At 43.9% G+C, this 24260-nt stretch overlaps 1 protein-coding gene across 2 annotated transcripts; it reads right to left on the reverse strand.

Moving 5' to 3' along the window:
* Positions 1–9211: 9211 nt before the first annotated feature.
* Positions 9212–17637, reverse strand: FAM46C (family with sequence similarity 46 member C). Of its 2 annotated transcripts, none has more exons than NM_001007972.2 (2): positions 17566–17637; positions 9212–15037 (listed from the first exon to the last, which is right to left on the reverse strand). In NM_001007972.2, the coding sequence occupies exon 2, from the start codon at positions 15009–15011 to the stop codon at positions 13839–13841; it is 1173 nt and encodes a 390-aa protein (NP_001007973.1). In that variant the 5' UTR covers positions 15012–15037; positions 17566–17637; the 3' UTR covers positions 9212–13838. The 2 variants fall into 2 exon arrangements, with proteins under 2 accessions (NP_001007973.1, XP_040557080.1); XM_040701146.2 differs by having other exon boundaries at positions 15989–17637.
* Positions 17638–24260: the final 6623 nt, after the last annotated feature.

The following is a 24260-nucleotide window of genomic DNA, read 5'->3' on the forward strand; positions in this document are numbered from 1 at the left end:
CTCAACTGTCAACAGTATTCTGGGATGCATCAAAAGAGAGGTGGCCAGCAGAGCAAGGGAGATGATTGTCCTCCTCTACTCTACTCTCGTGAGACCCTACCTAGAGTACTGCAACCAGCCTGGTGCCCCCAGCATAAGAAAGACATGAAGCTGTTGGAATGAGTCCAGAGGAAGGCCATGAAGATGATCAGAGGGCTGCAGTACCTCCCCTATGAAGAAAGGCTGAGGGATCTAGGCTTGCTTAGGACAGAGAAGGCACCAGGGAGATCTCATTGTGGCCTTCCAGGACTTGAAAGGAGCTTATAAATAGGAGGGGGAACAACTTCTTATGTGGTCTGATAGTGACATGACAAGGGGGAATGGTTTTAAACTAAAAAAGAGGAGGTTTAGATTAGATACTAGGAGGAAATTTTCTACTCAGACAGTGTGAGGCAATGGAAAAAGCTGCCTGGAGAAGATGTGAATACCTCATCCCTGAAAGCATTCAAGGCCAAGTTGGATGGGATCCCAGACAGTTTGATCTAGTGGGTGGCAACACTGCCCACGGCAGGGGGTTGAAAGTGGATGGGTTTTAAGGTCCCTTCCAGCCTGGACTCATTCTGTGATATTATGAACTCCCTAGGAGTTTTGGACCAGCACACACTGAGCATTAGGTAGGAGCCGGGGGGATAAGCTGTTCTCGTATTTGTGCTGAGTTACCTGTTCTATGCAGGCATATCCTATAAAGGACTTGCCATGAGACTTTGTGATTTCTGATGAAGCAGCACAAGAACCCTTCCCATTCCAAGCTGCCAGGAGGAGTGTATTGTAGATATGAGCCCGAAGGGACATAACACCATGCGACTGCTTCAATTCTCATCTCTTTCCTTCTGTTCACAGGTCTCCACCAATAAAAATTCGGATGAAAATACTCTCTCATGCTGAAAGGTAAATTAATGGATCCTTATAAGACTCTCACAGTGAAATGAACCATGTGAAAGAATATGCCTTGTCTAGGCAACAGGTACTAGAAAGGCCCTGAGAAAGCTGGAAGTGAGCCCTCAGCTTCCTTTCGTACTCATATAACAATACTCTTCATAATCACGGGAGAACATGAGGCACAACCTGACAGCTCATGAGAACTTTCTCTTTCTTAGACACACTTTGAAAGGCAAGTCTCCAATTTCATTCCTTCCATTGGATGCAGGCTGGTGCTTATCCAGCAAGCAAAGCATCAGGCTCTGCTGCTTGCTACCTGGCCCGCGCTATTCTCAGCTCCGCTGAGAGGCTGCCTTGGGACAGCCGCTGGGCAGGGTCTTCTGGAGGCAGAGGTCACTGAGGGGACTTCCCAGCAAGATGGCGGCGGCTGCCCCGCGCCTATCCCCCTCTTCCCGCCGGGAGCCAGGTCTGGCGCTGTCCGCGGTGCTGAGCGGCTCCGCGGGGTTTGGCGGGAACGGGGCCACGGCTTGGCGAAAGGGGAGGTTCAGCGTCTCGAGCGAGGAGAAATGAAATCACACGAACTGGACTGTGGAAATCTAGTTTAAGGCACGGAATCACTGAATATCCCAACTTGGAAAGGACCCACAAGTTGAGTCCAACTCCCAGCTCCACACAGCACCACCCAAAATACAAACCCTATGCGTGAGAGCAGTGTCCAAACGCTCCTTGCACTCCAGCAGCTTGGGGCTGTGCCCACTGCCCTGGGGAGACTGTTCCAGACCCCACCATCCTCTGGTGAAGAACCTTTTCCTAACACCTAACCTGACCCTCTGTATAATCTTCCAACCCTACAGGTAAAAAACAATTAAAATCCAGTTATCTGTCTGCTCCCCAATACAATCCATACTCCAAGCCAAATTCCCTGAACCCCAAATGAGAGGGTTGAATTTTGCAACAATTTCCTGGGGGAAATAGCGCATAAGGAGTTTCAGAAAACCACTTCTATAAGGACCCACAGATCACTGTCATTATAGCTTGCAGCAAGTCTGCCTCTTCACAGAGACTGACTGCAAGAGTCCCCCCGTCCAGGCCCATATCTGACTATTTTCACTTGAAATTCTGACCTCCACCAAGATACTTGTGAGGGGCCTAAGATGCCATCTTTTCATTGAGAAGGATCTGTTTGAAGGACTTCCATTCAGTTGTGACTGTCAGGGATGGGGATTTTTGTGAGGACGCACACAAAAGAACCCATCTTTCCCTGAAGACAGGGTGGCTGGGTTACTGAAGATTCCCACTATATATTAAAGACTGCCAGAGAACAATGATTTGTCTCCATAAAGGCCTGTTGCACTTAGGGTGCCTCTGAGGAAGGAAAAAGCTGCCTTGCACTCAACAGAGTCACTATGCACACAGTGACAAGCGGTGGGACTGGTGAGGCTGGCCCACTACTGAATGCATCCTAATCGCCACTACCAAGTGGGACAGGATTAAGTGTGGAGCACGCTACTGCAGGGAACCCCTATGGCAAAACAAGATTGTGGAAGGGTGCTCAGAGCTGACACCAGGCTTCCTGTTGTCTCCAATATGAATTGTGTGACCTCAGATTTCGGTGTGCTGACAGGATTGTTCATAAGTGCTGAGACCGGATGGGGGCTTACATGTTTGCTAGCTCTGCTAAAGAAAGCCAGTTGTAGCTATTAGCAGATGCCACAAAATGAAAGGGATACCCTGCATTCTCTCTCCTTAGCTCACTTCCAGATTCACGTCCAAAAAAAAATCTTTCAGTGTCAGTATGGCGATTCCCATTGGACACCACAGACATCCTCACACATGCCAGGACCACATGGACAAGGCACTTAATGGACTAACCTTTAGAACTGGAGGCAGAAATGAGGATTTATGTGATTCTTTCTAGATTCCTTCTTACAGTACTGGAACAGAGGCCATATGCTTTAATTCTCATGGAATATACTCAGTAATCCAAAGACTGAATGCTACCATCAGCAAACCAAACTACCCTGCCCTCTGGCCAACTCCTGTCACAAGTGGCTGATCTCTCATAATTTTCTCCCACAGCTAATGGGCTCAAGAGTTTTTAGTTTGGTGGTTTGCAAAAATATTTAATCAGAAAAAAAATATTAAACACTTCCATTGTTTTTAATACGTATTAGTAGCATTACCTCCAAAAAAGTAGCATTACCAAAAAAGTAAAAGGGTGCATGCCCTAAGAACAATAAATTTTGTTCCAACAATTAGGCACTTTCCTATTATTTTTCAGGAAAACATGAAAATAAAGCTCCTTGGCTATCTAGCATATTATTCCTGAAGAATTTTCACCATTTGAAATCACTTTTTGCCACTAAGTTTTCTTCCCATCATCATTTCCCCCTGTTGGCATATTAGATTTCTATTTGATATGTTGTAGCGTATTTCTAATCAGCAGGAACACCCTGTTTCCAATCTAGAACTTGGAAATGTGTTTTTCCAGACCACAAAATTGCCTGGGTTGAAAAGGACCATAAAGATCATCAAGTTTCAACCCCCCTGCTAAGTGCATGGTTGCCAACCACTAGACCAGGCTGCCCAGAGCCACATCCAGCCTAGCCTTGAATGCCTCCAGGGATGGGGCATCCACAACCTCCTTGGGCAACCTGTTCCAGTGTGGCACCACCCTCTGAGTGAAAAACTTCCTCCTAATATCCAACCTAAATTTCCCTTGTCTCAGTTTAAAACCATTCCCCCTTGTCCTATCACTACCCTTGTGAACAGCCATACCCCCTCCTGTTTATATACTCCCTTCAAGTATTGGAAGGCCACAATGATGTCTCCCTGGAGCCTTCTCTTCTCTAAGCTAAACAAGCCCAGTTCCCTCAACCTTTCGTCATAGGAGGTGTTCCAGCCCTCTGATCATCTTAGTGGCTTTCCTCTGGAGCTTTTCCAAGAGTTCTGTGTCTTTCTTGCGCTGGGAGCTCCAGGCCTGGACACAGTACTCCAGATGTGGCCTCAGAAGAGCCAAGTAGAGGGGGACAATCACCTCCCTCTCCCTGATGGCTGTACAGTTTCCATACGGTCTGAATCAGTCTTGTTTGCACAGTCACCAGCACTTCCTGGGACTGACTGGTTTTCTCCTGCTGGCTCTGAGATGTTCTGAAGCCATCTTCTCTACCTTGGGAATTAGGGAGTCCTTGAAGTTTACAGAACTGACAAAGACTTCATTCATCTTTCAACCAAAGTCAATAGGAGGAAATGGCTAAGAGAATGGGCTAAACATACATGAAATATATGAATCTCTCTCCTTTGACAAAGTTCTAGTCTCTGAGCTAAAAACTTTGTCCCTGAACACTCTGCTCCTGTCATCACAGCAGGGCTTCCTGGCACATGTACAGAAGCATGAGGGAGAAAATCTAAAATGATGACTACCTCATAAATGTAAGATTTTAGTTCTTTAAAATGTTCTCAGTAATAGAGTTCTCTGAGCTTTAAAAACAGTTTTGAGTGGCGGGTTCTTTTGTTTGTTTGTTGTTAAGTTTGTCTGCAATATTTATATGGCATTTATATTTTATTTTTAAGTGCTTCAGTTCTCTGCTGCTCTATATTGTGAGAATGAAGATTTAGTTAAAGTCTGAATGCTTTCTGGCATGTCTGGATTCTCAAGAATCCATCTCTACGGAAATAAAAAAGGAAATTAAAGCACTAGAAAAATAAAAGAAGTATGTTAGGTTGCTATGAATCTTGATTAACAAGAGCAAGGAAATTTGGAAGGAAGATTTTACTTCATGCCTAATTTACTTCATTGTGCAGTAGATAAGGCAGGAGAATCAAGGGCCCTGTGCCTTCAAGCACCAAGTCCTCTCCAAAAACATCTAAGTACACAAGTTCCCTTCTCATTGCTAGCTATCAGTTTCTAGGTAGCACTGGGCACCTGGACCTTTAATAATCTTACAGGTTTAGCCATTCAGTTCAGGCTGTTTCAAACATCTACACGAAGCAGTACCATTATATTGAAGCCTATTTTTGATTTACTACAACAGCAACAGTGAAAGATCCCCTCTAAGATAGCTCCATCAGAAATTATGCATGGTAATTTACTATGCACGCCTGACATAGTCTCAAGAACAAGCATCATAAGGAAACTGTTCTTCTGTGATTTTCTTCTATTCACGTGCAGACTGATATAAGGAATGACAGCAGTAGTACTACTTTTCAGTGAAGTCTCTGACCTGCGGGTTTTGTCAGCAATGGATGTACACTCCTTGATAAAAGACAGGTTATATAATATAGCAAGAAAAGTCGAACGATCTCTGAAATGAATTGTAGATCCTTTTACTACTCCTTTGTTTTTAATAAGTAAAATCAGTAATCAGGTAGTATGGGCCTACAAAGAAAAAGGAGTTGCTCTGGAACTATAAATCATAACTCTGCAAGCAGTTTTGCAGTTAAAGGCAAAAGTCAAATGCCATATTGTCCATACTATTTATGAAATATGTATATATATATATATTTTTTTTTTAACTGAATGCATATTTTCAACTGATATTTCAGTGAACCTTGATTTTCAACAATTAAACAAAAAACTCAGGTTATGGTCAGCTGGGACTCTTGATCATACAAGCAGTTATATCCAGAGGGCAATCTCTTACTCCTAACCAGACATCAAAGAGCTGAGAGTACCAAAGCTCAGAGTTGGCACCTTAAACGCTGAGGACAGGCAGGTTTGTAACACGTGATAAAGTCATAGTGATTAACGTACCATTGTTATACTGTAACTGAGTATCCCATTTCTGAAATGAAACATGCCCCAGTACCCTCACTCTTCCCTCCTCATCCAGTCAATATGTAGGGCTTCCAAAACGCTCACTCCCAGCTCTGTCAGCATGTCACTGAGTTACCTAACAGTGCTGCTTTTCCTCAGGGCTTGTTTTTCGATCAATGGAATGGTAGCAAACAGGAATCCTCCTGACACAGAAGTGCTGTGGCAAAGGAGGCTAACAACCCACGGAAAGTGCCTATACACTTAGCTAGAACACTGCTCTCTGTTTAGTTTCCTCCCATCCCAAAACATACTATATACACATATAGTATGTGTGTATATATATATAAAAAAAAAAAAAAAAAACACAGACAGAGGACTGTTTGCCTGGATCAATTCCATGAATTTAAGCCCAAAGGCTTCAACCTCATTGGACAGAGCTACAGCAACACATCCCAGCACAGCCTGTTGGCAAGTCAAGAGCCCTCAACACACTGATCTATGAGCAGATCCAGCCCCCTTTTTTGATGACACAAACCTTCTGGTCTCATGGAGAACTGGGACGTGGGGTTGGCAGCTGTCTCTCTTCCCAAAAATAGCTTTGCTTTCCTCTTGTCTTGGGAAAAGCTGCCCAGGAGGAGAGAGGAGAAGGCAGCTCATGAGGTCTATAAAGCTCCATCAATCCTGGCAATTATTCAGCAATACACAACATTAGGAGAGCCCCACATGAACAGTAAAAACAGACAGGCAGATGTTGTGATGACTTACAGATGTAACAGTATTTTAAGAGCTATTGGAGGAAAGGACTGAAGAGCTGCTGTTAAGTATAGTGAGAGAATATAGGCTTTGTCTGGTGTCTGTACTTTGAATCCACAAAGCAAGCCCCAAATAATTTGCATCCCACACCTCTGTGCTGACATTGAAACCTGCAGGTGGGCTGAAAACAAAGTACCCACAACCACCTACCATATACTCTACCACATGCAAGAACAACGCAAAATTGTGAGCATTTGTCATTTCCAGCCATCGCACAACATTCTGTCCATCTATTTTGTGTGCATTCAACTGTGAGAGTCAGACAAAATGTTTTTCTAATACTACCAGATGCAAAACATTACATCTGGAAGCCAGAAACACAGATGTCAATACCAGATTGAAGCGGCAGCTTTGAAAAGCAGATGGACTCTGGACTCGCTGCAAATAACTAAGCCAGCAGAAGCACCCAACATGCCACAGGAAAAATGGAAAATGGTGGGGATGCAATGCAGGTGGAAGAGTGAGGTTGTCTGTGGTTACATAGAGCACTTAGCACAGGAATCAGGTGGCTGGTTCAACAAATACACAGAAACAAGTTTCAAGGGAAAAGGCTTCTAGTTTCCAAACCATGACATGGAACACAGGGCTCCAGGAGCTCATTTTCCTCTATTCATCCAAGAGCTGAAGGGGTTAGCAGATAGTACAGGGCGGTCTGAGACTTCTCATCCTTGTTGAGTAGGATGGAGCAATCTCCAATTCAAAGGCTCTCATGAATCCTTGGCTACATAATAATATAGTTCTAAATAGTGAGGTAAGACAATAAGGTTCTTGATGTATACAATAAGACATGAGGCCACCATCACTGAGACTGCCTCTATGGCACCAAATCCCCAGTGACACACTGCAATAGATCATTTCTCCAAAGCAGTTCAGGCCTTGGGCATGAAGTCTCCTGAAGTAGACAAGCTAGCCAGAGGGGATTAGAATTATTTCCAAGAGCGCGTGCTTCTCTGTTCTCCAAACAGCAGAGTATCCCAGACACCAGTTAGCAGCAGTGGGAACTTCATACAGCATTTTGCTGGGTGAGCCAGCCTAGGTAACTGGTTCATATTGGTTTACTAACGCCTCTAGTTAATTAATGCAGTAACATCTACAGCAGATAGTGCAGCTTTCCTTAATTTTCAGAACTGAAGCTGATAGTTCACATCTAGCAGCTGCTCTGCATATGGGTCTTGGCAAGACTGTTTTTCCAGCACGATGACTCAACTCCTTCCTACTAGGAAAATTACTAAGGTTTGGCAGGTTGACTACTACTTCCACTGGGCAGCCTTGCCTACGGGATACAGGGTGCTTTTTTTTTTTTTTTTTAAATCATTGAGCCAAAGCAGAAGATTGCAGTAGTGCTGCTATAGCAGAACATAGCTGGTGCTTCTAATACCCACACTCAAGTAGTGTTTTGCATCCTTCAATGTATCTCACTTTCTAATGGCTCAAAAAATGCAAAATACTTTACTGGGGAAGGTAACAGCTACACATAATTTGTGTATTAGTACACTAGATATGCTAAAAGCATAGTGGGCAGTGTTCAAAATAAGCAAGCATACAGCCTTTTACACAAGCATCTGATTTGTCTGAAAGGGCATACTAAACACCAACTTCAGACGGGAACCACTACCACAAAAGGCAGGTGTAATTATTCCTTGCCTTCCAGAACTGTGGAACAGTTTGGAGTACCAGTCCTCTAATGCCTCACCATCACAAAACCAATATATTTGCACAGCATGGATAACACTAGGTTCTGGCAGAGCAAACAAGCAGGACACTTGGAACTATAGCTTCACCAGCCATGCAATAGCAAGAGATAAGAGCAATTTACATATTTACTCCTACAATTCTCACCTTACAGAGATGAGAGCGTGCATATGGCTACTTGCTTATGTATGATTATCTTGCTGTTTCAGTATCTGACTGCAAATTTAAGTCCAGTATTCTAGAAACCTAAGGATGGTATTCTCCCACAAAAAAAAAAAAACCAACCTGAAACTTTTATCACAAGATAAATTGAGGAGCTGAGGTAAGAGAGTTTCATATGAAAAACTAATGGTCTGCACCATCCAGCTTTTGTACAGTTGGATTATCAGTTCTCCATTTAAGTCTGGGGAAGAAGTTGCAACTACACAAGCTTCATAATTGTCTTCATAGTACTACTACAGCACTCCCTGCTAGTCTCTGAAGAAGCTTCCAGTTACAGCCATTACAAGCTCCTGGAGGCTGGAATTTCTCTAGTGTTACTTAACTAATAGGGTAGAGGTTGTCTGAGCAAAGGCATCACGTCAAGCATGCTTTTTATAGAACATTTATTTTTGAATCTAGAGCAACAAGACTGCCACATGCCCCTAACTTATTTAGCATTGACCTGTTCAACCCACAATGACCGAATGCTTCTCTACAAACCATCACTGTAAACTAAAAGATTAATTATATTCCGCTTAACTGATTAATCTTCAGTAGGTCAAGACTGATGAATATACTTATGATAAAAAGTCTTCCTTCCTTGAGGAAGAACTAGAAGGAAAACATAACTGTATAAATTCATCACTATTTCTTCCCCTCACTGTGTATTTACATGCACCTATTCTAAGGAATCTGCTTTAGCAGGGAGTTGAGCTAGAAGGTCTCCAGAGGGCCTGTCCAACCCCTTCACAGTACTGTGAACAGACAATAAGCTCTACAAATACTTGCAGGCAACACTACTTAGATGCAAAAAATAACTTGAGGCAAACAGTGTTTCGCATAAGTTTATTTGTACAAGTATTTCAGAATCATTAAGCTCCAAAACCCAGTTTCCAAGGGTGACAAGTGAACACCACAGTGCAGGACAGTAGGTAGTCACTGTAACTAATCTCACATTTGGGCTCATCACAAATTGAAATCTTTCTAGTATCTTGTTCTGCCAGCTTAAAGAAAAAAAAGTCACTTTTCCAAAACAGGTACAAGATAGATTTTCCAAGAGCTGACTTCTAATAGTAAAATTAAAAAAAAATAAACAGGAAAAAAAAATTTAGATTTCAACAAAAAGTGCAGTTCTAACCAGAAAGAGAGACAAGCCCAATGCAAACACTTCAGTGAGTGGCCTCCTCTTCTGGTGAAGAAGAAAAGCTGGAGCATCCCAACCACTCCCAAAGCTTCTACAACTATAGCCCAACAATCCACCTCGGAACAAGTTCCACTGAAATTAAATAGCCCATATGAAATACAGTTCACCATATTTAACAGTTGACAGTAATGGTTTGAGCAAGACTTAGATGCAAAGGCTAGAAGTATTACCATCCATTTGGCTCCCGATGCCCGAATCACACATTTGCTACTAACAGTGACCGGCTTATTGCTTATTCCTGTGTCTAACAACTACGGCACCCAATTCAATTAGTTTTTTTACACCTCTCATTAAAGCACTATCAGCACGCCAGCAGTTTAAAACTGAAGTAACTTGTTTGGAGAAAGCCTCTTAGAAAATGACTTGGACTTCTCATGTAGTGACAAGCAGAGATCACTACCAAAAATCAGTAGTTATTCTAACTATCAGAATCCCATGACATCTAGGCACAAAACATACCATATGCTTAACCCCATAACTCAGTCCACAAATATGGATATCTATAGTTCAAATACTTAAAGCTCTAATTGAGACCTGGTATAAACCTTCTGCTCTGTAGACAGACTACTCATGTTAAAACAAAAGATTGTGAGCAACGGTTACTCAGAAGCAATCTCCAGCTTAGTGGCACAGTGAACAAGCTGAAGACAAACACAGCAACTTACATCTTGAGCTGAGGGAGCACAAGGTATGCTTTACCTTGTCACTGTTCAGAATTATGGTGGTTAGCACAGGGATTTCTTGAAAGCGACTAAAACACATTTTACTAGTAGGTTTCTTTAGTAGCATCTTCATCAAATAAAAAAAAAGATTTAATCTCTTACAATGAGGAAGTAATACCAATAAACTGTAAGTTAAAGGGAACTTGGTGACAAATTTCACAGATGCTTAGCTTCAGACTGGCTTAGCCCTGCAGAGTTTAAGCTACAGGAAGAAAATTGCTATTGTAAACTAGTCTAGCTTCCTAGAAGCCTAGTCCTCAGGAATGATGTGCTGATACAAGTCTTGCAGTCCAGTATTTCTGCAGTTCTGCTATAATGCTACTGCCTGGAAAGAATGCATTAGGGTAACAGCCTGAAGTTTAGCAGCTGCTCTCAAACTTCTACTTGATACAGAAGCAAGCATACAAGAGGTTTGCACTTAGCACTACAGGGAGACTGAATCAAGCAGGCAGCCTGAACTTGGCCGTGGGTCATTACCTTAGCACTCATTCTCATATTACTCCCAGCTGCAGGATCCTTGTAAACCTGATCGCAAACCAGCTAGCACACACCAGACTGAGCTGCTGCCACCTGGGACATCAGGCTGCCAAAACAATTTGAAATCAGAAAGGGGTAGACTGCAGGCAGCACCTTGACAAATCTATTCAGCATTTCAGCTCTGCCTAAACTGCCAAACTACGATTATTTGAAGGCAAAGAGACAGAACACTGTCCCAGTAACGTTGTTTCTTCTATTTAGTGCTAATACAGTAGGTAAATTGTAGCCTGAAGTTGCTTATTAACTACTCAAGAACTTAACATCCAGGGTGAACAGCATTAGTAATTTAATATGCCAGAACAATTTAAGACCCAGTAGTCCTGCAAAGCTTAAACCAAGGGAGTCAGCTGTTCAGAGAGCAGGCATTCTACATAAAGCTTCCTTAGAGGCCTCAGCAACGAGTTACATCAACAAGAGCACAAATATTTATTGCAGGAAGTTGGGTGTCCACAGCTCTGTCTCAGTAGGAACACAGAGCTTTATTCTAGCACTTCTTTTCCCAGTAGATGCATTTGGCCTGACACTCAGTAGCCAAGGCATTCAAAGGCTAGCAAGGAAAAACGATTTGCTTCAAAATTGTAAGGACTCCTCTTGAGTATTGACTACTTCTTCTGCATGAGCTGGTACACACAGTTCCTAAAGTTCAGCTATGAGATCCCACAGGACTCAAGTCTAAGCTGATGTGCAAATCAAACTTGTCCCTCTAGGCAATGGTTTTGGTTTACTTCTGGAACAGACATAGCTTTTTTTAAAAGTCAACTGAAGCTATTTAAGGGATGAAAGCAATTACAAGTTCTTAAACAAAAGGACTTCCTTCTAGTGATACCCTGTAATAGGCCAAGTATTGCTCCGCATGCAGGAGTTACTCATCCCATCAGTAAGCTTGCATTACATTTGACACACATGACAACACCAACATCACATCAGTTTTAAGAAAAGCCTCCCAGATAGTCAGTACTCTAGGTGAGAAGTGCCTTGCCTGTAAATTGCATCAAGTCCAAGCCACAATTCCTAGAAAAATTTGAAAGTAAACTCATCCTTAAGAACTCTGACTATTCAAGAGTCTTTAATAATAATAAAAAAAAGGTTTGCTACTGAAGATGCTTACAAGACTGTGCAAGATATTAACATAAAGCATGCCTGGCTGCAGCCTGCTTTCACAATCCTATCCCTCCCTGCTTTCCCAAGCTAAGTGAAGCCTGAACAAAATAAAAGTAGCCTTGCTGCTATACCAAGGTGGCCTTCATGCATTAGTTACAAAAAAGTGAGAGAGCTTGTAACATAACAAGAAGCCTTTGGTCCTACCAAGAACAGGCAGTTCTTCCACTGCCAAGTAAATGCAGCTCTGCTATTGTTCTTCACATCTAACAACAACCATATAGTTTTATTTCATCTGCTTTTCTTTCTACACTTAAATCATTTGTTTGATCCAGCGCTTTGGTCTCATACACTCAGGGAGGCAGCAAGAAGACATAAGAGTTAGCAATTAAGCATCCTTAAACATTGCACCAGTACACATTAAACAGAGCTAATTTTTGCCTTTCTAGTCTACTTTTCTGTTTAAGCAAAGAAAACAAAATCATTTACAGTATGAATTTTTACTATTGCAATTGAGTGAAAGTTGCCAGTCAAGGTATTACCAGCCAGTTTCCAGTACTGCTATATACAGAACCATCCTTATAAAGCACAGAAGTGTCAAAGCAGAAAGTTCAGCATGTGCAGTTCAGCCCCCTACACCTCCAAGCAAGTAGATACTCTTTCAGAGGTTATTCTGAAACTAGGGACAGACTTTCACCATATACAGCCTCTGTGGAGAGCTCTGATTAAGGTTTATACACCTCATCAAGTGAAGTTTAAGACCACAATAGACCAAGAATTTAACCTCCCAAAAGACCACATTACACAATGACCAAGAGATAATGATAAACCAACAGGCTTGACCCTTAGGTGGAGGCAAAGGCAAGCCTGCAGGACCTGCCTGAATTTGTACAAGAAAAACAAGGAGGTGCTTTAGAAATTCATACTGACAGGAGTGCACGTCAGCCTACAAGTTAGTGGATTTTTGCTTGCTGTGGACCCACAAGGAAGAAACTTAAAACTTTGGTGTAAGAGCTGCACTATTTCCCAGCTGTGCCAATAGCTGTTTAGAAAGATGTAGTCGAAAAGGCTTTATCTTGAGCCTCTACTTAATAGTACTCTTCCCATCCTATTCAAGCAGTGGTTCCAATTCTATTTAAGGCTTTATTTCCTCATTTCAAGGACTTTATATTAGTAAGTTTAGATCATGTTCTGCTGCATGCTTAGAGAAGCCAACTTCCAAATTCTCATACTCCAGAGAAATCTAGGCAACTCATGCTTTTAGAGACAGGCTCATTAATCCATCTCCAACTTCCAAGAAACCTTGAACTTGAGGCAGGACCACATATGCCCATGCACTAAAGGAAACAGCCATTAGGCCCTCTGCAAGAGGGACATTTTCCACACAGTTACCAGTTCCACACAGCCAAAAGTAGAAGCAGCCCAAGCATGACAAGACCACTCTTACACAAGAATTCAACAGAAAGCTGGCCAGAATCTGAACTGAAGAAGTATAAAGTAATGAGGTTTGTCAATACAAAGTTTTGGTTTTAAATCAGCTTCTGCTCTGCACAATATATTTCCCAGTCTTAGTTCTATTAACTAACACAGTTTACTGAATACTCCACTTAGATGACAAGTTAATAGCCACTTCCAAGACAAGTACCTAGTCCTGTAACTATTCTTCTGATCTTTGGTTGCTGGTTCTCTTCTCCCATTGAAGAGGTAATAAGGCTTCTCGGCATTTGTAGAGATAAACTGAAAAGGTTCTTTACAGGTTGCCTGGTTGCATATTCCTACTGCATGCCAGGAAGTAATTAGTCCAACAGTCTTATTAGAAGACCTACAAATGTCCATTACTTGTCTATGTACACTCAGCTTTTAGAAGCCTCTGCTGAAGAGCACTCAAGTGAAGCAATCAATTGCAAGGCAACCAAGTGGGGTAGGACTGGCTATATGGCACCGGAGGATTTGCAAGATAGTAATTGCTGAAGTTTACATCACTAACATAAGGTGCTGGCTGGTAGTAACAGGTAACAGTAGTGGCGTTAGGGATGATGTTCTGTTCTGCCAGCACTTTGAGCGCCAGCAGAGAAATCAAGTTGAGAGTCTGTCTTCGCTCATGTCCCATGAGACACACAGTGCTCTCATTCACCACCCTGCGCAGAATCATGAGGTAGTCATATTTGCTCCTCTCTTCTTTGGAGAAGTGGTTCTGGAGGTAGGTCTCTAGTTTGCGCTGCTGATCCAGGATGTCTGGGAAGTCTATGAAGAATCGGGAGCACATGTAGCGCTCTAATGTTTTGATCTCATCTTTATCCATGGGCCGGAAGTCTCGCACTAAGAGGTTACTATATTTCAGAAGCCCACCACCTCGGATCTCTTCAGGATTTTTGGTAGCTATCAGCTTGTTCTGGAGGTGATCAAAAGCTGCTTCAAAGTCTCCGTACATACTCTCCCCAATCACAGTTGGATGGAAGTGCTCTGACATGGGGTTTTCTGAGTAGTCATAGTAAAACAGCAGGGAATCCAGTATGATTTGGAAAGAGTCTACACTGAACTCAAACTGGCGTCTTATGCAGTCTACAAACTTCAGCTCCACATTCCTGCCATGTTTATTGGAAAGTGATATCAAACTCCAACGATCAGACTCCGTGGACACTTTAACTAGCTTCTGGATGTAGGCTTCCTTCAGTGTTACTGGACTGATTTTCAGTTTGCTTACTCCTTCTGGTAAGAAATTCAAGAGGGAACGCAACACCACATCTCGAACCAACTGAAACTCTGCCTCACTTGGAAGAGAAACTTGAAAAATGAGATCTAAGTCTTTGCAGCCCAGACCATTATCTTTGACCAGGACATGGCCAGCAGCAGAGCCGTTCAGACGGACATCATGTACTGCAATGCCTGCTTCATTCAGCCTACTCCGAACGGTCTGAACTATGTCCTTCAGAGTTATCTTCAGCGTTGGGAAGTTACCCCGTCCATGGATTGGAACCACCTCTGTAAGAACTTCATGCAGGCGGCTGACCTGCTCCCAGTTCAGCACACTGCATGACATGCAGTCTGTATTACTTCCTTTGCTCGCCATGTTAAGGTTTTTCTTCTCCAAAGAAACTGTAAGGAAGTGGGGAAAAAAAACAAAAAAACAAAAGATAAGTCAGACTTTCAGTTTGCACTGCCTAGCTCCACTCTCTGCCTACACATACAAACTAGAGAGAAATAACTTTATGTACTAACAATTATCAGCAAGCCTTCCACCTGAAGTGGCCCTCAACTGCCCCATGGGTATAGGCTCAAAATTTAGTGGTCAGTGTCCTTTTTGATGGGATAGCATTAAGAATTGGATAAAAGTAGTTTGTTTCAAAGGGAAAGCCTCAATGAATAAAGCATAAACTTCATCCAAGTTTCCAAGATCATCTGCAGTACCAGCTGAAGCAAGTGACAATCATAACATTTGGAAGCATTTTGTGCTTAACTCTGAACTTGCTTCATTATAGTTAAAGCTCAAACATCTCTCTCCAAATAACATGACAGTAAAAGACATTTAGGCACTAGTTTTAGAGCTTAGAGATCTAACCCACTGAAAGCACTAATTATGTGAGACAAGACTCTTCTTCACATAGAAGTATTTTCCTTTCTTAATCACCCAGCATATAGCTCTGATATACAAGATACAAGCAAAGTCCACCTTGCTCCTGCAAAAACCTATAGAACATCAAAATCTGGACAGAATTTCAGCCATAAAGACAGATAACATTGTTTTTTCAATGTGCACTTCAGTCTGTAAGCAAGCCTTTTCTTTTTCAGTTACATTACACAATGAAGCTACCTTTTTGGAAATATTCACACTTGCCCTATCCTTTTGTTCATTTATGGAGGGAAAACAAGTTCACAAGAGCTGGCATGTATTCACATGGGATTAAGGCACACTTGTCAACATTACAATAAGGACTTGAGAACCTCACTGACTAGTTCAAGCTTGAGCACTTGAAGGAGTCTTGTCACAGTTGACCTCTTCATTCCCTTGTGCTTCAATGACTTCTTTTGAAGTATGCGAATACTTACGTATATTCTACAGTCATGTGACTCCAAACTGTATTAATACAATCTTCCCTCTTCAAGTGTTCCAGGTTTCTGTAACAGCCAGGTGCTCCCTAACAGCTGGGGACCGAGGCTCCACATTCATCCACCTCAAACACTTATGAAAGCTGTATTTGCAGCTGCCAAGGTCAAGCTATTCAGATTTAGCTTACTTAACTCTTGCCTACCAAGAACTGTTTAAAACTCAATGATGTATTTTCCTAGCATGCATGAGGATAGTGTATGGAACACTTTCTAAGCAAGATACGAACAGTAGCTGTCGTTATTCCTTGCTTGTTGCCTACCTGCTTCAACTTCTGAACAGATCATTTGACCCATCATGTCCTCTAAGAGGAGAAGAACCCTATCTCAGACACACAGCAAGGTAGCAAAACCCCCAGGGATGCAATTTCTGTCCCTGAGCACAAGCTGCTGCATTACAAGCTCTTCTGCTGTGTGTACCACATCACCTTCAGTAAGCATCAAACAAACCCGTGATTCTTAAAATAACTAGTTCAGGATAAAACAGAAGTTTCTTTAAACTCAACCCTTGAGGCTCCAACAGAGCATAATCCCAGAGGTATCACAGCTGACAGGAGTGGCCCTCAGAGACATTTACACTTTCACCCAAGAAATACTAGTTCCACTAAGAACCTCAGATTACTAGAGAATGCAAGATTCCCCTGACTTCAAGCTTCAATTGTCTAAGCTCCTCCTCTCCGTTTGTGGGCTCCTTAGCAGCCAAGACAACACACACAGCACACCAAGCAACCAGACAGGACTCAAGCAGAGCTTTCCACCCCGTCGCGCGTACTTGGTTCTGCTTGAGGATCTTTGCGCTGGGGCACAGCACACATGCCCTCTCTGCCAGCACCTGCTGGGAAGGAAGATCAACTATTTCTCCTCCTCCATTGAGGGGAGAGTTTAATTCCTGGGCTGCCAGCTGATGAAAAATCTCACCCTTAAATCACTCATGTGCCGCCTGCTCTGCAAGATTTAAGTTCATGACAGCAGGACCTTAGTGACTAACACGTGTGGAATACCAGCAGCTTGCGTGCTTGTGTTTCATTACCACTGTCTTCCATCACAAGGTCAGACACCTTGAAGGTGCTCATCCACTGGAAAGACAGCAATCCAGCAGCCAGGATAAGCCCTACCTACTTTTGCTATCCAGCGTCAAGCACACCTTAGTTCCAGTTGGAGGCAATGCCCAAGTCACAGGCAGGAAAAGTGAAAGTGAGACTCCTTTCTGTCAGGATGAGGGACCATAGCACCCTGCAACGGCATCTGGCAGGATGCAACACCTAGAGAGCCCAGATCAGAGCTGCGGCAGACACCTCCGTGACACCACAGCGTCAACTTTAACAGGAACCGAAAGGCTGAGAGACGTAGCTTCCTTCAGAAGGCGCCCGGGAACCGCAGCCAGCCAATTAGATAACCACGAGCAGCGACCCATGCACGGCTCCGAGCGGCTGTTCCCCAAACAGATCGTTAACCATCCCATCTCCGACGTTCTCCCTCAGGACACGTCACACCCGCCCGGCCCGCCTAGCCCCGCTCACCGGTCAGCTCAGCCACAGCCGCGCACACCGCGCCGCCGCCTCACCGGCCTCGCTCACGCTCACGCGCACGCCTCCCCGCCCCCCGTGCCCGCCCTTTATCGCCGCGCAGCAGCCCCGCCTCCGCCTCCCCGCGCTGAGGCGGCCAACGGGCTCCCCCTCCCCGCCCCGCCCGGCCCGAGGCGGAGGAGTTGGGGCGGGCTCGGCGAAAAGGGGAGGAAAGGGATCTGGGATATTTGTACTGTAATCAGTAGAGGAGGGGGGGGAAGAAAAACTGTTCCACCGCTGAGGCGGTCGGCATGTTTCTGGTGGCGCTAGGACACTGTTTGCCAAGCACTGAGAAAATCGCATCTAGGGTACCGTTACTGTCCTACACACTGAAGAAAGAGGAGTTCAAACCGGAGCGCACGTAGAAAAGAGCTGACCCTGTACGAGGAAGCTGAAAAGCTCTTCTAGTCTCAACAAACAAAAAACAGACTTGGCCTGTTTGGACAAAAAAAACAAAAGCTGAGCAGGAATATGGGCAGGTTTCTTCTATTTATTTTTCTCTGTCAGCACACTGTTGGCATAAATAACAGGAAGCGAGGAGAGCTGTTTAAATTAAAGGATAACATTGGCACAAGAAGAAGATCCAAGGCATCTTCTGTCAGATAAGACAGTCATCCCTTCAGAGCATAGCGCCAGAGAGCAGGCAGAATGAAACCAACTCGTTTCAAGAAGGAGCTAGATAAGAAAATCCATAACACGTTTGTCTGTGGAGTTACAGAGCTAAACTTGAGGATCCAGGACACCTCTTTTAACGGCTTTTTTTTCCAGATCCTCTGAAACAAGAAATAGAAATGGGGAACTCGAAAAGGAGTAATAGGAGAAATGACAGAGGCATAACCACCAGTAAGGAAGTGCTGCACTTGGTGGTTAAATGGTCTCCCCTTGTAAAGTGACAGTTTCAGCTGTACTTCTGCCAGAAAATGTGACTGTCTGATGGCAGTAACTGATTATTTGGACAGTTGCCTCACAGACAAACATCAATTACATGATATTGAAAAAATATCGTTTGTAATGTTTATTAGATATCAATAAATGCAAAGAAACTTGTAGCACATGATATTTTAACACCTGTAATACTACTTCTAAACGGTTCACACTTTATTTGCTTAGAAGTTTCTATTTCACAGAACTGTTTGTAAAAAACCAAGGGGCACCTCAACTATATCTTAGAGATTGAACACCTGAGATGTTTTCTGCCTGTCCTGCTTTGCAGACGTTGACCACGCTTCAGTGGAGGTGCAGCACTCTGTGTAGTGCGTGTAAATCTCCTGGCAGTACACCTGCTCTTGGCAATCGCTGCCCATTGGTCCTACAGAAAGGCCAGAGGGACCAGATCTTGACATGCCATTTAAAACCTGCCAGGTCAGACTTGTGTAGGTCGCAGGCAGAGAGAGAAATGCACCTTTGAGTAATGGATACCTGGGGGACTGAGCCCGTATATCCCCAGTAGAAGCCAGCATTCTGCTCTCCATCTGTGTCTGTGTCGTGGATTGCTGCATGATGTGGATGGAAAATGTGGGAACACAGCCCCGCTGGCGAGACAAGAGATTAAGGACAGGGGCAATTGCATGAGCACTGTGGCTGCTGAGGTTGTTCTGACTCTGTTCCAGGGTACAGCCATGATGTCTAACACTTAGGCAGGGCTGACTTTCCATTTGAGACACACTGCGGGAGTTGTTCCAAAGGGAGGATGGAGAAGAAGGACCAAACAGATCATTGAATGGTACTGTAACAGGAAAAGAAGAGTCTGGGACCACCAAAAGAGAGGTAGAGAAATGTTATAAACACAGTGCAGCTCATTCATTTTAATCCAGTATCACATAGCAACAAATTTGGTGGAAGAAATGTGCTTTAAAAACTTCCAAGTCAGTTCAGTGACCTGGCACTATCAGATTAGTTTTCTTTCGCGTCGCATTGCTGAAGGTAGAGTGTCACCATAAATCTTGGTTGCTGCAACTGTTAAAGCCATGAAGTGAAGGAGAGTTATTAATACATGGTAGTAAGAGCTGCCATGCTCTATTCTGTAATTGAGCATCAAATGTACTGTTTGAGAAACTCTCCCTTTTGTTTGACATGCAGAGTAACAGCATGTCTGCAATACTGAGAGCATGGAGATAGTCAGGAACATCCCACCCATATGGGGTTATTGAAAAATCCTCTGTTGGAGCTCCAGAAACAGCTTCTCTCTCAGTTGTGTTTGAGATTTCCTGCACTGTGATGCAGCAATCCTTCCTCTCGACACATTAATAAAAATAGACAAGTGAAGTCCTGTATAGACCCACAGGGTCTAATTCTGGGAGCTGCAGTCTTTCAGAAATCTGAGATTATACTTGCCCCTAGAAGCACAGCAGCATCCAGAAGGTTCTGTCCAAGGGGTGAGAGGCTACCTTATAGGACTGTCCAGCTTCCACCAGAAAGCTTAGCAAAGAGCTGAGAAGCACTTCCTCTCCAAGGGGCAAGAAATTCCACTAGGGCCCTTCAAAAAGTGCAAAGAGGGATCTCGAAGCTCAAGCTGCACTGAGATCTGAGAGGATACAAAAACTCAGTGTTATTACTGACTCTTGTGAATGACTCAAGATATCCCCACCTATCAGCCCTTAGAATTATAAAATCACAGAGTCATTAAGATTGGAAAAGACCACCAAGAGCATCTAGTGCAATCATCAACCAACACCACCATGCCCACTAAACCACGTGCCTCATCTACATATTTCTTGAACACCTCCAGGGATGGTGACTCCACCACTTCCCAGGGCACAGCTTTGCCACATGCCATCTGCAGGCTGCAGACTCTTCTTCTCATGAACTGGTTTATGTGTACACAAGGGTTTTCCCTTCCACGAAGTTTCTCCTGCCCAGGCCCTCCCTCGCAGCACATGCTGAGATGGAATGTGCTTACTGGAGGGAGTGGGCAGCAGTCCGTCCTCTGATTTGTTCTGCCTTGCACCTGAGCTTGCCCGAGCAGCTTAATTAGTCATACAGTTTCCCAGAACCTGGGGGGAGAACAAACGGTTAGAAATTTCGGTGGCGTAGGAGAAGACAAGAACTGAAGAGGGGGGAGGCAGAGGTGGGTGGAGAAGGTTGATTTGCAAATCAAACCGAAAATAATATTTACTCTATTTCGGGAGCTGTGAGCAAACTCGGGATCCATCACCATATGCTCAAGCTGCAGGTGGCAAGCACAGCAAAGGGAGGCAAAGAGGAACAGCAAAATTGTTTAGGGAGCACAGCCCCAGGCACACGAAGCTGCCCAGGGGCTCTGCCCCACATATCACGTACTTTTCCCCACCAGAGAATTTCACTTTGAAATTGCATGTGTTTCATGTTCCTTCACCATCCCCAGCTTTGGGAACTGATGCACAGGGGTGCACTGCCTGCACCACACTCCCTTCTGTGCCTGAATCCTGTCTGCCGCTTCTGTCATTGCCAAAACAGTCACACATGCTACTGTTTACCCCCACAGATTCACAGTTTGAAGGCCCACAGACACAAATTAACCATCTCTTAGTACTCATCCAATCCCTGTATAATATGTCCCTGCCATCAAACTCATAGTCCCTTCACTAAGGTGTACCCACCTGCTGACTTTATTCAACCCCTCAGGACTTGAATAACCCAATGTTTCACCACAGTAGTTTGCTGCAACTGTTAGTTACATTTGCAGCTAAAGGGCCATACAGAGTTTTATCTGGTTTTAACTTCCACCTGTCTTTCTTTTCAGTATGCTCTTTTTTTTTTTTTCCCCCTGACATATTGCAGGGGCTTTTATTGAAAAGCTGTCTGAATTCTTCAAGGATTTTTCATAAGGCCCTTTATTTCTAGCTGGTGGTAATGGTAACTGGACAGGGAGGTTTTGCATAGATAATGCAGTGATGTAGTTTAAAATAATCTAAATTAGGCCTGTCAGAGTCTCCCCTAACCCATCCTCAGAGGTCAGGTTTATGCCACAGGGCAGTGAGGCAGCTCAGGGATCTGACCCCACCGAAAATTGATCCAGCCACAGAGGTCAAATTCAGCAGGGCTAGCCAGCTGGTAGGGCACCATGCAGTTACATTCCAGCAGCACAAGCAGGAGAGGTGAGGTAGAATGACAGCAAACTTTAAGCTGCAGCGGACTTAACGCTTTCAGAAGCCTTTAGGCTTAGCGAAAGTACAAAAAGACATCTTGGTCTGCCCCTTGGGCCACTGGGAAGCTCTACAGCTCTGGAAGGTGCTGTGTCCCAACACAAGGATGACAGCTTGAAGAGCTGAGCATACAGTAGCATCTTCAGCAGCTCTCTGCTGTGACCTGTCCCTTAGCATGACAGCTGCTCCCCAGTGTCCAGCTCTGTCCGACTCTCCTGCTGGAAGGGGATAACAGTCTTACCACCAGAATTTAGTCTCATGCTATCAGATCCAAGACCACCATTTTCACCCTCCTCCTTCCATCTCCATGGCCAGATGCCATCCTACAAGGATCCGGGAGGGCCCTGCAGACTGTTTTTGGCTACTGCTGTCTGGTACAGAGCACTGCAAGAACAGTCCTCCCAGTGAGACAACTGGGGCTTTCAGGCTCTCTTATCTTATACAGAAGAGGTAGGGTAATGTTACACATCCCATCTGAGGAGAGAACATTACCATACCTCTTTCTATGGTAATCTATGCTAATATGGTAATCTTGACATTCTACCTCTGCTCAGAAACTTGCTGAGCAACATGCAGGCCTTTCTGTCTGTGCTGTGAAAATCTTGCAGCTACATGATAGGGATCACTTTGGAAAAAGATTTGAGGAGGACGTGAAATGATGGGATATTTTGAGAGAAGAAGGAAAAGTTCAGGCTGTAAACGTGTTGCATGGTAATGTTTCGCACAGGTATCCTGCTAACACAGAGCGTTCTCGTCTATGAGAGTGTCCTGGTTTTGGCTGGGATAATTTTCTTCCCAGTAGCTTGTGCTTTGGATTTAGGATGAGAATAATGTTGATAACATATGTATGTTTTAGTTGTAGCTGAGCAGCGCTGCACAGAGCCAAGGACATTTCAGCTTCCCACAGTGCCCTGCCAGCAAAGGGCTGGACATGCACAAGGAGCTGGGAGGGGATAGAGACAGGATAGCTGACACCAGCTGGCCAAAGGCATGACCCATAACATATGGCATTGAGCTGAGCAACACAACTGGGGGAGCTGGACAGGGGCAGCTGCCACTGCTCAGAGGTCGTCTGGGCATCAGTCAGTAGGTGGTGAGGAATTGCACAGTGCATCACTTGTTTAGTGTATTCTTACATCACAGTCATTATTATTTTACCTTTCTTCTTTGTCCTATGAAACTCTCTCTATCTCAATCCACAGGTTTTGCCTTTTTTTCCCTCAGTTCTCTCACCCATCCCACTGCCAAGGGGATCAAGTGAACAGCTGCATGCTGTGGAGCTGCTCGCTGGTTAAATCACAACAGTCCTTTTGGTGCTCAGCGTGAGGCTGTGATCATAGAATTAGAGGATCATAGATTAGAGGATCATAGAACGGCTTGGATTGAAAGGGACCTCAAAGATTGACAGATAAGACCACAGCATGTTAAAAGAAAATTGTATATGCATGTTATTAGTTTAGGAGTTGCTCATTACAATGCTGTTGTTGGGTATCTTTTTATTTGTTTGTTTGCTTGTTTGGTGTTTTTTTAAATCAGACTTGTGCTTGTTCTCAGAGTTGTGTTATGTAGCACCTTACTTGCTATCTGTGTCCCTGTTGTGCTGTTGATCATCTCTGTGGGCTGGATTAAGGTTATCACTTTGCTGTACCGTGCCAACCTGTGTTATAATATGATAGAGGTACAAACTGTGAAGCTAATCTGGTGTACATACTCAGCATTGCCATCATCTCTGTACTTTGGAAACAATCTCTGAAACATATTAACAATTACACTCTTCACCTCTTCTCAGCAGGGAACCAATCTGCGAGAGAGAGGAGGGGAGAGACTTTCCCCTGCTTCTTCACCTTCCCCTTCTCCTCCAATCAAGTTACAATAGCTCTTGAGAGTCTTTAATATACTTGAGATGTTCAAACCAACGCGTTCCTATTGCTGTGTCTCCTGAATGTGCTCCAGGTTTTAAGGTTAAGCAACTATTTATGTGTATCACCCAGAGATCTGCCCTAAGGCTGGATGGTTAGGAGTGGTAGGGGGTGTGTGAAGATATGGGCAGGCACCTGGAACACCTGCAGTGTATGCCATCCCCTGTCAGTTCCAAAAAGACACTGCAACATGCTAGGCTTTGGTCTATGCCTATCAAGCTGCACTCATCCTAAATCACAAACACAGCACCACACCAACTACTGGGGAGAAAAAAAAATCACTCTACCCTCATCTGAAACCAGGACAGTAGTAGCAGTGAGTGCTCTGTCTCTTTTCACTGCTCAATAGATCTGAACCTCATGACAGGCAAAAAAAAGAGGCTGCACCAAGATCTCCCCATAAACTTCCGTGTCATCACTTGTAACAAATCTTGGAATAAAGGGAGATTACCAGAAGACACGTTGCCTCTGTCTACGCTGGATTGGATTTCAGTTGTGAATGCAAGTTATAGTCTGGCTATAAGTAAGAGACTGGAATAGAAATCTGGAGTGAGTTACAATTCCTCTTTTGCAGTTCAAAATCCACTTGTTGAGTGACAGCCAGCAT

Source organism: Gallus gallus, chromosome 1, assembly GCF_016699485.2.
Source record: "Gallus gallus isolate bGalGal1 chromosome 1, bGalGal1.mat.broiler.GRCg7b, whole genome shotgun sequence".
NCBI lineage: Eukaryota > Metazoa > Chordata > Aves > Galliformes > Phasianidae > Gallus > Gallus gallus.